General features: G+C 45.3%; 1 protein-coding gene across 1 annotated transcript in view; it reads left to right on the top strand.

The window, feature by feature from the left end:
- Positions 1-13,560, top strand: part of znhit6 (zinc finger HIT-type containing 6) — a 66,806-nt gene that overhangs the window by 6,040 nt on the left and 47,206 nt on the right. Inside the window, exons 2-5 of the mRNA XM_067989821.1 lie at positions 1,425-1,490; positions 2,611-2,717; positions 2,805-2,890; positions 6,889-6,992. Of these exons, the coding sequence (XP_067845922.1) occupies positions 1,425-1,490; positions 2,611-2,717; positions 2,805-2,890; positions 6,889-6,992 (363 nt within the window). The remainder of the gene's footprint in view (positions 1-1,424; positions 1,491-2,610; positions 2,718-2,804; positions 2,891-6,888; positions 6,993-13,560) is intronic.

The raw sequence follows: 13,560 nt of genomic DNA, 5'->3' as shown, positions 1-13,560 counted from the left end.
GGCTGACCAAGGCTCCAGCTAAAGAATCTACGGCTTTGAAAATCTGTGCTTCTTAAGTCCCGTCGGTTATGAAGATACTTAAATGCTCCTTGGCATTCACAATTGGAAGTGACGCTAGCTATATGGAGCTGCGCTGAAATTTTGTTTGAGGTAGCGTCAAATGCTGGCAGCCTGTACCACAGTGCACTGCCAAATAGTACACAGCTTGTGCGGTGGAGTGAAAATGACCTTCTCAGTACGGAGACAGATGTGTGTTACAGGTGTGTATTATTTGATGGTAGTGGGTCCTGGGGAATTCTGGTCTTATCTAGGCCAATCATGTTTGTTTTAAGTTTTCAGTTGACAGACACTGACCCTGAAACAAGCACACAAAAATTACCGTAATAACCCTGCTCAAGCCTCACCGCTAAAAAATAAAGAAATTTTGAAACATTTCAGTTTTCCACCCTCCCCTCCCATTCTCCTCTTGGTCCCCTCATTTTATTATGTCAGCTGCAATTTTACTTTATTCTTTCCAAACCTAACCTCACTATTGCAATCCATTTTACCGTTGCAGTCTTAAGTTTGAAGTCCTTTTTTCAATTCTTCCATCTGACCCCCTCACTTGTGAGCTTTGGGTATGGGAACAAGTTGCAAAAAAACTGGAACACCTGAAAACTGCCATTTTAAAGTCGATCCAGAAATTGAGATGATTGCAGATGTCAAAACGTCAACTCCTGTTGGGCGAAAACAGGAGAGGTGGCCGACAGCTGATTTAAACTGGCTGGCAGGTCCCCAGTTGTATTTGTGTCCGTACTTAAGAAAAGACATACTTGCTCTCGAGGCAGTACAAAGAAGGTTCACTCGGTTAATCCCGGGGATGAGGGGGTGGACATATGAGGAGAGGTTGAGTAGATTGGGACTCTACTCATTGGAGTTCAGAAGAATGAGAGGCGATCTTATTGAAACATATAAGATTGTGAAGGGGCTTGATCGGGTGGATGCGGTAAGGATGTTCCCAAGGATGGGTGAAACTAGAACTAGGGGGCATAATCTTAGAATAAGGGGCTGCTCTTTCAAAACTGAGATGAGGAGAAACTTCTTCACTCAGAGGGTAGTAGGTCTGTGGAATTTGCTGCCCCAGGAAGCTGTGGAAGCTACATCATTGAATAAATTTAAAACAGAAATCGACAGTTTCCTAGAAGTAAAGGGAATTAGGGGTTACGGGGAGCGGGCAGGAAATTGGACATGAATTTAGATTTGAGGTTAGGATCAGATCAGCCATGATCTTATTGAATGGCGGAGCAGGCTCGAGGGGCCGTTTGGCCTGCTCCTGCTCCTATTTCTTATGTTCTTGTATTTCTGCGGCGTGAGTGCTTTTAAGTTGTAGAGTCCTGTAGAGCTTGGTTTAAAGCTGTTGCCGTTTCATTTTGCGTCTTTAACAGGTGTGAAGCATGTGGTGCTCCAGAAGCGAAATACAGATGTCCCCGCTGCATGACCTATTCTTGCAGGTACGACAAACCTTTCAACTTCAGTGGCAGGAACAGGAGTAGGCCATTCAGCCCCTTGGGCCTGTTACATAGAATGTACAGCTCAGAAACAAGCCATTCGGCCCAACTGGTCTATCCCGGAGCCTCCTCCCAGCCCCCTTCATCTCATCCTATCAGCAAAACTCTTCTATTCCTTTCTCCCTCGTGTGTTTATCGAGCTTCCCCTTCAATGCATCTATGCCGTTCACCTCAACTACTCCTTGTGGTAGCGAGTTCAGCCATTCAACTCCATTTACCTGCCTTTGATCCATATCCCTTGACGCCCTTACCTAACAAATACCTATCGCGCTCAGTCTTGGAAAATTTAATTAACCCACAGCCTTTTGGGGAAGAGAGTTCCAGATTTCCACCACCTCTATGTGTGAAAAAATGCCTCCTGATAACACTCCTGAAAGGCCCAGCTCTAATTTTAAGATTATACCCTCTTGTTCCGGATTCTCCCTCAAGAGGAAACTGTTTCCCTGTATCTACCGTATCGCACCCCTTTATCATTTTGAAGACTTCGATTAGATCACCCCTCAACCTTCTATACTCAAGGGAATACAAGCCTAGTTTATGCAACCTGTCCTCATATAATTTAATCCCGGTATCATTCTGGTGAATCTGCGCTGTATCCCCTCCAAGACCAATATATCCTTCCTGAGGTGCGGTGCGCAGAACTGGACGCAGAATCCAGATGGGGTCTGACCAGAACTTTATATAACTGCAGCATAATTTCCTCCCCGGCGTACTCCAGTCCCCTTGAGATAAAGGCTAACATTCTGTTATCCTCTTTGATTACTTTTTGTACCTGTGCACTAGCTTTTAGTGATTTGTGTACGTGGGCCTCTAAATCCCTTTGCTCCTCCACAGTTCCGAGTTTCTCACCATTAAGAAAATACTCCCGATTGGATCCAAAGTGGATGACCTCGCACTTCCCCACATTGAACTCCATTTGCCCACTCACTCCATCTGTCCATGTCCCTTTGCAGCTTCCTGCTCCCATCTGCGCAAATTGCCCTGCCTCCCGGCCTAGTGTGATCTGCGCGTCGGGGAGTGTGCGTGACCTGTTTACTGCTAATGACATTTTCTTCATTTGAAGCTTATTCTGTGTGAAGAAGCACAAAGCAGAGAGCGGATGCAATGGAGTCCGGGATAAAACGGCGTTTATGCCCATCAGTCATTTTAATGAGATGCATCTCCTTAGTGGTAAGAGTGTTTCAAATAAAATATTTCAGTCGGATTCTTCGAAGCCTTGGGACCCCTGCTCGACCCTAAGCGGTCTCGGTCATTTAGATTACAGGTTTCTGGAGGACACCGGGAGGCTAGCTGACGGCGCCAACAGGGACAAAGTCGTTCACCGACCCATATCTAGTAAATCTGTAAGTTGTTCAACCTCTTTAACCATTTGAGGACTTCCATCGGCGTTTTGTTTCAAAGTCAACAAAAGGACTGGAGAGTTTTAGTTTGTTCAGGGGCTGTTGCTGCTGCCCAGGGTTGAGTTTAGAACAGCTCTTATTTTCGCAGGGAAATAACTTTTTTTTAATGGGATTCTGTCTTTTTTTTTTAATGCTTTTCGCTCCTGAAGATTCCACGGTACAGACCTTCCCCGTCGACAAGGACGAGCTGGACCACCACTTCCTTTGAGCCCAAGGCCACTCTTTGGTCAGGTGCTCAAAAGTGACTCGGTCGACCTGACAATCCAACTTTTCCCTCAGCTGGACAAGCACCTGGCCTTCCTTACACAGGAACAGGAGTAGGCCATTCAGCCCCTCGAGCTTGCTCCACCGTTCAGTTAGATCGTGGCTGATCTGTATCTTAACTCCATCTACCTGCCTTGGTTCCGTAACCCTTAATGCCCTTATCTAACAAAAATCTATCAATCTTAGATTTGAAGTTTTCAATTGACCCCCCCCCCAGCCTCAACAGCTTTTTTTGGGGGCGGGGGCGGAAGAGAGTTCCAGATTTCCACTCCCCTTTGTGTGAAGAAGTGCTTCCTGACATCACTCCTGAACGGCCGAGCTCTAATTTTAAGGTTATGCCTCTTTGTTCTGTGCTCCCCCACGAGAGGAAATAGTCTCTCTCTATCTATCCTATCAGTTCCTTTAATCATCTTAAACACCTCAATTAGATCACCCCTTGATCTTCTATACTCGAGGGAATACAAGCCTAGTCTATGCAACCTGTGCTCGTAATTTATCCATTTTCAGTGTCGCCTGTCAGCAGCATGGATGAGATAGCAAAGTCATCAAGTGGCAATTTATGGGGTACAAAGCGGGATCCATCTGATATTCAGAAATGCTAAATTTATTTTTTTTTTAAATTAATAAATCTTTCGAAAGAACATTAGAAATAGGAGCAGGACTAGGCCACACGGCCCCTCGAGCCTGCTCCGCCATTCGACAAGATCATGGCTGATCTTCGACCTCAACTCCACTTTCCCGCCCCATTCCCATATCCCTTGGATTCCAAAAATCTATCGATCTCAGCCTTGAATACACTACGACTGAGCACCCACAGCCCTCTGGGGTAGAGAATTCCAAGGAGAGGAGCGAGCTGGCTATTCATTAAAGGCACTGCGTACAGAGTGGAGCAGAGGGACACTCTTCCAGCCTTTCTTTTTGTTTCGTACAGCTATACTTATTGTACAGCGTTACCTAAATTTTTCAAATTAAGCAAGAATGGACCTGTTCGCTTCAGCTTTCACTTCGAGTTCCTTTTGATTATGAATTGGTGTTTTAATAGTTCTCACTTTATCTTAGATTGCTCCCTGACTGAAATGATGGTCCTGTTTGGAACTAAGAGACTCTTGGCAAGTGCTTAAGATTCAGTGAAACTGAAACTTAAAAAAAAAAATCCAAGAGAAATGTCAAGCGTAGGATCGGAGTTTGTGGTGGGTGGAGGGGGGGTGCGGAGGGGGGTGGTGCCAGGACTGAGGTTTTTAACATTATGAAATAATGCGATGATTTTGATTTCTATAAGACTCGGAATACGTTGTGATAATAACAACAGCAACTTGCGTCAATATAATGCCTTTACAGTGGAAGACGTCCCAAGGCGCTTCGCAGAAGTGTAATCAGACAAAAATGAACACAGAGCCAAAGGAGGAGATATTTTGGGAGGTATTTCCGGAGCTTTAGGGCTTAGACGGACGAAGGCACGGCCGCCGACGGTGGGGGCGGAAGGAGTGGGGATGTGCGATGCCGGAGTTAGAGAGACCCGGGGTTGTCGAGCTGGGGACGGTTACAGCGATAGGGAGGGCTGAGACCGTGATAGGATTGGAACACGAGAATTTTAAGTTTGAGGCGTTGGGGGACTCTGAGCCGATGTATGTTAGTGATCACAGGTTTTATTTGTAATTATTCATTCTCTGTATATGAGCGTCGCTAGTTATCTTGAGATGGTGGTCGTTGGCAGTGTAGAGGTTTGATACAATTGAGTGTCTTGCTAAGCCACTTCAGAAGGTTGTAAACAATTTTACAACACCAAGTTATAGTCCAGCAATTTTATTTTAAATTCACAAGCTTTCGGAGGCTTCCTCCTTCCTCAGGTGAACGATGTAGGAAGGAGGAACCTGAGGAAGGAGGAAGCCTCCGAAAGCTTGTGAATTTAAAATAAAATTGCTGGACTATAACTTGGTGTTGTAAAATTGTTTACAATTGTCAACCCCAGTCCATCACCGGCATCTCCACATCATGACTTCAGAAGGTAGCTAAGAGTCGACTACGTTGGTATAGGACAGGAGTGACATTTAGGTCAGACCGGGTAAGGACAGAAGGTTTCCTTTTCTAAAGGAAATTAGGGAACCAGTTGGATTTTTACGACAATCCAATATCTTCATGGTCGTTTTTTTTTTACTGATACCAGCTTTTTTTTTGATTGATGGGTGAGATTTTGTGCGGGAGAGCATGCAGATAGCAGCGCTTTGGATGAGCTGAAGTTTACGGAGGGTGGAAGATGGGAGGCCGGCCAGGAGAGCATTGAAACAGTTGAGTCTGGAGGTGACAAAGGCATGGATGAAGGTTTCAGCAACAGATGGGTGGAGACGGGCAAAGTTATGGAGGTGGGATTTTTGTGATGGAGAGGGATATGGGGTCGGAAGCTCCACTCGGGGTCAAATGGGATGCCGGAACGGCAAACGGCCTGGTTCAGCATATGGCAGGGGTGGTGGGGTGCTGAGTTTGGGGTGGGGGCCGTAGACGATAGTTTCAGTCTTCCACGTGTTTAACAAGAGGCTCATCCAGGACTGGATGCCGAACAAGCAGGATCGCAACACAGAGGAAGCGCAGTGGAGAGTAGAGCTCGGTAGCGTCCGCATATATGTGGAAGCTGACCCCGTGACGTCAAGGCACTGTACGTAACGAGGAAGGGGATGAGGGCCATAGATAGATCTCTGGAGGATAGTCCCACTCAGCTGGACAACGGAGTGGAGGTGTTGGTGCAGGATGGTGTGATCGATCCGTGTCCAAGGCCGTAGAGAGATAGAGGAGGGATGGTGTACAATGGTCACAGACACAGAGGGTGCCATTTGGGACTTTGATTATGGCCGTTTCACTGCTGTGGCAGGGGCAGAAACCTGATCGGAGAGATTCAAATTTGGAGCTGCGGAAAAGATGGGCACGGAATTGGGAGGCGACAAAAGCGTTCGAGGACTTGGGAGAGGAAAGGGAGGTTGGAGATGGGGGCGGACGTTTACAAGGACAGAGGGGTCGAGGGTGAGCTTTTCGAGGAAGGGGTGATGACGGTTTTGAAAGGGAGAGGGACAGCACCTGAGGAGAGGCGACAGTTTACAATATCAGCTAGCATGGGGGCCACTCCCTTCACCCTACCGTTGGCAGCCGTACCTTCAGCTGTAGGGTATAGGTCCTAAGCTCTGGAATTCCCTCTCCAAACCTCTCAGCTTCTCGACCTCCCTTAAAACCTACCTCTTTAACCTCGCTTTTAGTCACCTTCCTGAATATCTCCTTCCTTGGCTCGGTGTCAGTTTTTTATCTTGGTAACGCTCCTGTGAAGCACCTTGGGACGTTTCACTACTTTAAAGTTGCTGTATAAGTGCAAGTTGTTTGTCTGTGGGTCAGTTAAATACTCCTGGGAAGCCACAAACACCTGGAGCTTGCGTAATTGCCTTGAGTTGGGCTGGAGTTTCCCAGAAGTTGGCCACAGATTTCCCCCCCACCCCCCCCCCCCACAACTTAAGTAGTTAGCAATAACTAGCAGTTCAGGAGGACAGTGCATTAAGTTGCTCCGACCATCTTTGCTCACCCTTTCTGTACGTTCAGTGTATCAGTATTCGTCTTGTGCAGCATTTTAGCTTGCAGCGACTGGCTTTGTCGAAAACATTCATTCGGTGCTTTGGTGACCGTATCTTTTCTCCTTACAGCTAAATTTTATGAAAAACAGAGCTCGTAAACATAACATAGACCTGAAACTTTTACCCATTGGGTTTACAAAAAGAAGAGAGAATTCAACGTTTTTCAATAAGAAGTAAGTTTTCGCAGCGACGTGTGGGAGTTAAGGATGGAAACCTGCATTTTAAAAGGGAAAGTAATTCCGAATCCACTGTCTGGTTTTCATTCTTACCCTCGCCTAAAGGAATTGTGTCCATCGCAAACTGGCAACAATGCAGCAGAGGAAACAAAATTACCTCTAAAGGAAAAATATAATGACTTATATTGTTCAGTGTTTTAAGTGCAATTTGTATTAATAGTATTAGAATATTAAGCTAAAAGTTAAAGATAAAAATCTTTTCAGTCTATTTGGCCACCAGTTTAAACTGCATTCATAGAATCATAGAAAATGATACAACACAGAAGGAGGCCGTTTGGCCCATCGTGCCTAGGTCGGCTCTTCAAAAGAATTATCCAGTTAGCCCCATTTACCTGCTCTTTCCCCGTAGCCCTGCAAATTTTTCCCCTTCAAGTATTTATCCAATTCCCTTTTGAAAGTTACGATTGAATCTGCTTCTACCACCCTTTCAGGCAGCGCATTCCAGATCATAACAACTCGCTGAGTGAAAAAATGTCTCCTCGTCTCACCTCTTTTTTTTGCCAATTACCTTAAATCTGTGTCCTCTGCCACTGGAAACAGTTTCTCCTTATTTACTCTAGCAAAACCCTTCATGATTTTGAACACCTCTGTTAAGTCTCCCCTTAACCTTCTCTGCTCTGAGGAGGAAAGCCCCAGCTTCTCCAGTCTCTCTACATAACTGAAGTCCCTGGTACCATTCCAGTAAATCTAGTATTGGTTGGTTAACTTCAAAAGGATGAAAGTGTCCTACCATAACCAAGCAGTACAAAATGTTACTCATCTTACGCTCCCACCTACATTAGGAGCTGGCCGCAGAGGGGCCTCACTGTAAATGTAGTGATGCTCGAGCCACCAGAACCAGCGGCCAGCACCAAAGTAGACAGCTAACAGGCCTCTGGAACAGCCAAGCCTCAGCCACTGATGGAAGAAGAGGTTCCATGGCTCAGCAGGCTGCAATACTTCCAGCCTGCCCCATAACTGTGACGAATCGGTTTTGCTACTGCTGACCTGTATGGCCGTCCCCAACCATCGGAGAAAGGTACCAGCACCAAATAAAAAAAAGCCACAAAAGACTTCAAAACAGGGCAGGGTCGATCCCGTTGTTTTAGAAAGTGTCCTGACGTTCAAAATAGGGCGTGGAGCTGGAATTAGAGAACGGACTCAAGAACTATTTCTAGACAGGTGTGCCACAGATGTTCAAATCGCCGTTCCTTCATCGTCGCTGGGTCAAAATCCTGGAACTCTCTTCCTAACAGCACTGTGGGAGAACCTTTACCACACGGACTGCAGCGGTTCAAGAAGGCGGCTCACCACCACCTTCTCAAGGAGCAACTAGGGATGGGCAATAAATGCCGGCCTCGCCAGTGACGCCCACATCCCATGAACGAATTTTTTTTAAAATACAGAGGCGGTGATTGTTGTCTTGTGCTGCACCTCTGGATTTTATAACCTGCTCTGTCACATTCAGTGATTCCTGATTCAGCTGCCCTTTTATTCCATATTGAACACCATATTACATTGGTGTCGCAGTTTAAAGAGGGCGCTAGTCTGGAAATAGCAGGGATACGTGAAATTCGTGCTGTCTGACCATTACTTCGCTTTCACTCACAAGGTGGCCACAGGGACAGAAAAGCTAAATTTGATCTCCAAAAATTCCAGAAGCCCATGAAATGAAAGCGGAAGTTGACTCATTTTGCTAATGGTGGTGGGGGGGGAGGAAGGAAATAGTTCCAGATTTCCACTACCCTTTGCGTGAGGAAGTGTTTCCTGACATCACTCCTTCATCGTCGCTGGGTCAAAATCCTGGAACTCCCTACCTAACAGCACTGTGGGAGAACCTTCACCACACGGACTGCAGCGGTTCAAGAAGGCGGCTCACCACCACCTTCTCAAGGAGCAACTAGGGATGGGCAATAAATGCCGGCCTCGCCAGCGACGCCCACATCCCATGAATGAATAATAAAAAAAAACAGCCTTAGCTCTAATTTTAAGGTTATGCCCCCTTGTTCTGGACTCTCCCACCAGAGGAAATAGTTTCTCTCTATCTACCATATCAAATCCTTTACTCATCTCAAACACCTCAATTAGATCACCCCTTGGTCCTCTATATTCAGTGGAATACAAGCCTAGTCTATGCAACCTGTCCTCATAAATTAACCCTTTTAGCCCCGGTATCATTCTGGTGAATCTGAGGTACGGTGCCCAGAACTGAACGCAGTACTCTCAACGGGGTCTAACCAGAGCATTATATAACTGTAACATAACTTCCACCCCTTTGTATTCCAGCCCCCTTGAGATAAAGGCCAACATTCCATTAGCCTTTTGAATTATTTTTTAAAAATCAGGCTGCATCTCCTGCTAGCTATGTGGCTCCTGATTCCATCATTCCGACAGTGAGGGTTTTGGGGGGGGTGGGGGGATATCTTTGGCAATTTCCATGACCACGGAATAGTGGTGCACTAGGGACCCTGGCTGCAGTACAGTTCTTTAACTATCTCCCTTTTAAAACATCTATGGATGACCTAAGTTGGCACTTGGAGCCCTATGGTAACCCCGTCATCTTTGTGTCAGAAGGTCATGAGTTCAAGCCCACGTATCTTGACCGAAACTTCAGTGCAGTACTGAGGGAGTGCTGCATTGTCAGTGATGTTGTCTTTCGGAATTATACCAAAGTTACATCTTGCCTGTAAAAGATCCCACGTCACCATTTGAAGAAGCGCAGGGCAGTTCTCCTGGAGTCCTGGCCAGCATTTCTCCCTCAACCAAAAGCACACAAAAAAAATTATCTTGTCATTTATCTCATTTGCTGTTTGTGGGACCTTGCTGTGCAGAAAATGGCTGCAGTGCTTGCCTACGTAATGACTGCACTCCAAAAGTAACTCATTGGCTGAAAAGGATGTGAAAGGCACTTTATAATTTCAAGTCTGTTGTCTTTCCTATTCCAATGTGTGGGAATTTGAAATTCGCTAAATATGAGTGAATTAATTTCAATTTAAGACCTGGCTCATCATTGCAACTTTGTACTATATTCCATACTGACCTTTCAAGTTTCTTTTATCCTCTTTAACTGTTACAGCCTATTTTTACAGCCCCTATCCTCCATTCCCTCATTGGGCAGTGCATAGTAACTACTGGTGTTTGCCTAACCATTAGCAAAAGCTTTGTGTGCTGGTTGTGCCAGTTTACATAAGAGATCCACTTAAAAACCTACTTGACTTAAAATAGCCTACTTTTGAAATATTTTTGGCACATGTATTAAATAGGATAACTGTTACATAAATTATTTGGTTGGGGAGAGACGCATCTTTGAAAGTAGATAAATCACCAGGCCCGGATGAAATGTATCCCAATCTTTTAAGAGAAGCAAGGGAGGAAATAGCAGAGGCTCTGACCCTCTTTCCAATCCTCCCTGACCAAAGGCATGGTGCCGGAGGATTGGAGGACTGCTAACGTTGTACCATTGTTTAAAAAGGGAGAAAGAGATAGACTGAGTGATTATAGTTAACCTCGGTGGTGGGCAAATTATTGGAATCAATCCTGAGGGACAGCATAAATCATCATTTAGAAAGGCACGGGTTAATTAAAGACAGTCAGCATGGATTTGTTAAGGGATGGTCGTGCCTGACTAACTTGATTCAATTTTTTGAGAAGGTAACAAGGAGGGTCGATGAGGGTAACGTGTTTGATGTAGTGTATGTGGATTTTAGCAAGGCTTTTGACAAGATCCCACAATTTTGGCAGATTGGTCAAAAAAGTAAAAGCCCATGGAATCCAAGAGAAAGTGGCTAGTTGGATCCAAAATTGGCTCAGTGGCAAGAAGCAAAGGGTAATGGTCGACGGGTGTTTTTGCGAATGGAAGGCTGTTTCCAGTGGGGTTCCGCAAGGCTCAGCACTTGGTCGCTTGCTTTTTGTGGTATATGTTAATAATTTGGACTTGATCGTGGGCGGCTTGATCAAGAAGTTTGCAGATGGCACAAAAATTGGCCGTTTGGTTGATAGTGAGGAGGAAAGCTGTTGACTGCAGGAAGATATCAATGGACTGGTCAAGTGGACAGAAAAGTGGCAAATGGAATTCAATCTAGAGAAGTGTGAGTTAATGCATTTGGGGAGGGCAAACAAGGCAAGGGAATACACAATAAATGGGAGGATACTGAGAGGTGTAGAGGAAGAGAGGGACCTTGGAGTGCATGTCCACAGATCCCTGAAGATAGCAAGACAGGTAGATAAGGTGGTTAAGAAGGCACATGGGATACTTTCCTTTATTAGCCGAGGCATAGAATATAAGAGCAGGGAGGTTATGCTAGAACTATATTAAGAACATAAGAAATAGGAGCAGGAGTAGGCCAATCGGCCCCTCGAGCCTGCAATTCAATAAGATCATGGCTGATCTGATCCTAACCTCAAATTTAAATTCATGTCCAATTTCCTGCCTGCTCCCCATAACCCCTAATTCCCTTTACTTCTAGGAAACTGTCTATTTCTGTTTTAAATTTATTTAAAGATGTAGCTTCCACAGCTTCCTGGGGCAGCAAATTCCACAGACCTACTACCCTCTGAGTGAAGAAGTTTCTCCTCATCTTAGTTTTGAAAGAGCAGCCCCTTATTCTAAGATTATGCCCCCTAGTTCTAGTTTCACCCATCCTTGGGAACATCCTTACCGCATCCACCCGATCAAGCCCCTTCACAATCTTATATGTTGCAATAAGATCGCCTCTCATTCTTCTGAACTCCAATGAGTAGAGTCCCAATCTACTCAACCTCTCCTCATATGTCCACCCCCTCATCCCCGGGATTAACCGAGTGAACCTTCTTTGTACTGCCTCGAGAGCAAGTATGTCTTTTCTTAAGTATGGACACCAAAACTGTATGCAGTATTCCAGGTGCGGTCTCACCAATACCTTATATAACTGCAGCAATACCTCCCTGTTTTTATATTCTATCCCCCGAGCAATAAAAGCCAACATTGCGTTGGCCTTCTTGATCACCTGCATACCAACTTTTTGATTTTCTTGCACTAGGACCCCCAGATCCCTTTGTACTGCAGTACTTTCCAGTTTCTCGCCATTAAGATAATAACTTGCTCTCTGATTTTTCCTGCCAAAGTGCATAACCTCACATTTTCCAATATTGTATTGCATCTGCCAAATCTCCGCCCACTCACCCAGCCTGTCTATATCCCCTTGTAGGTTTTTTATGTCCTCCTCACTCTCTACTTTCCCTCCCACCTTTGTATCATCTGCAAATTTTGATACGTTACACTCGGTCCCCTCCTCCAAATGGTTAATATAGATTGTAAAGAGTTGGGGACCCAGCACCGACCCCTGCGGAACACCACTGGCTACTGGTTGCCAGTCCGAGAATGAACCATTTGTCCCAACTCTCTGCTTCCTGTTAGATAACCAATCCTCCACCCATGCCAGAATATTACCCCCAATCCAGTGATTCTTTATCTTGAGCAATAATCTTTTATGTGGCACCTTGTCGAATGCCTTCTGGAAGTCCAAATCCACTACGTCCACTGGTTCCCCTTTATCCACCCTGTACGTTATGTCCTCAAAGAACTCAAGCAAATTTGTCAGACATGACTTCCCCTTCGTAAAGCCATGCTGACTTTGTCCTATTAAATTATGTTTATCCAAATGTTCTGCTACTGTCTCCTTAATAATAGACTCCAAAATTTTACCCACCACAGATGTTAGGCTAACTGGTCTATAATTTCCAGCCTTCTGCCTACTACCCTTTTTAAATAAGAGTAAAACATTGGTTAGGCCACAGCTTGAGTACTGCGTACAGTTCTGGTCACCACATTACAGGAAAGATGTGATTGCACTCGAGACGGTACAGAGGAAATTTACGAGAATGTTGCCAGGACTGGAGAATTTTAGCTATGAGAAAGGATTGGATAGGCTGGGGTTGTTTTCTTTGGAACAGAGGAGGCTGAGGGGAGATTTAATTGCAGTGTATAAAATTAAGAGGGGCCCGGATAGAGTGGATAGGGAGGATCTATTTCCCTTAGCAGAGGGGTCAGTGACCAGGGGGCATAGATTTAAAATTATTGGTAGAAAGATTAGAGGGGAGCTGAGGAGAAATGTTTTCCCCCAGTGGGTGGTGGGGGTCACTGCCTGAAAGGGTAGAAGAGGTAGAAACCCTCAACTCATTTAAAAAGCACTTGGATGTGCACCTGAAGCGCTGTAACCTACAGGGCTACGGGCCAAGTGCGGGAAAGTGGGATTGAGCTGGATAGCTCTTTTTCGGCCGGCACGGACACTATGGGCTGAATGGCCTCCTTCTGTGCCGTAACTTTCTGTGATTCTAATGGTGACTAGAAGTGATGGGTTAAAATGTCACGCGTGCTAAGGATCCTCTGCAAATATTGGGGCACGTTGGCTCATTTTTAGTATTAATGTGTTTTACTACGTTGAAGGTGCTTTATAAATGCAAGTTGTTGTTGTTGTTGTTGTTGTAGTAATCACTTTAATGTAGATCGATGCAAACTATCCAGGTGTAATATTGGTCAAAGTCAAGT

The sequence above is a fragment of the Heptranchias perlo genome, chromosome 9 (assembly GCF_035084215.1).
Source record: "Heptranchias perlo isolate sHepPer1 chromosome 9, sHepPer1.hap1, whole genome shotgun sequence".
Taxonomy (NCBI): Eukaryota; Metazoa; Chordata; class Chondrichthyes; order Hexanchiformes; family Hexanchidae; genus Heptranchias; species Heptranchias perlo.
Note: the sequence above shows the minus strand (reverse complement) of the source record. Positions and strands in the feature narration are given on the sequence as shown.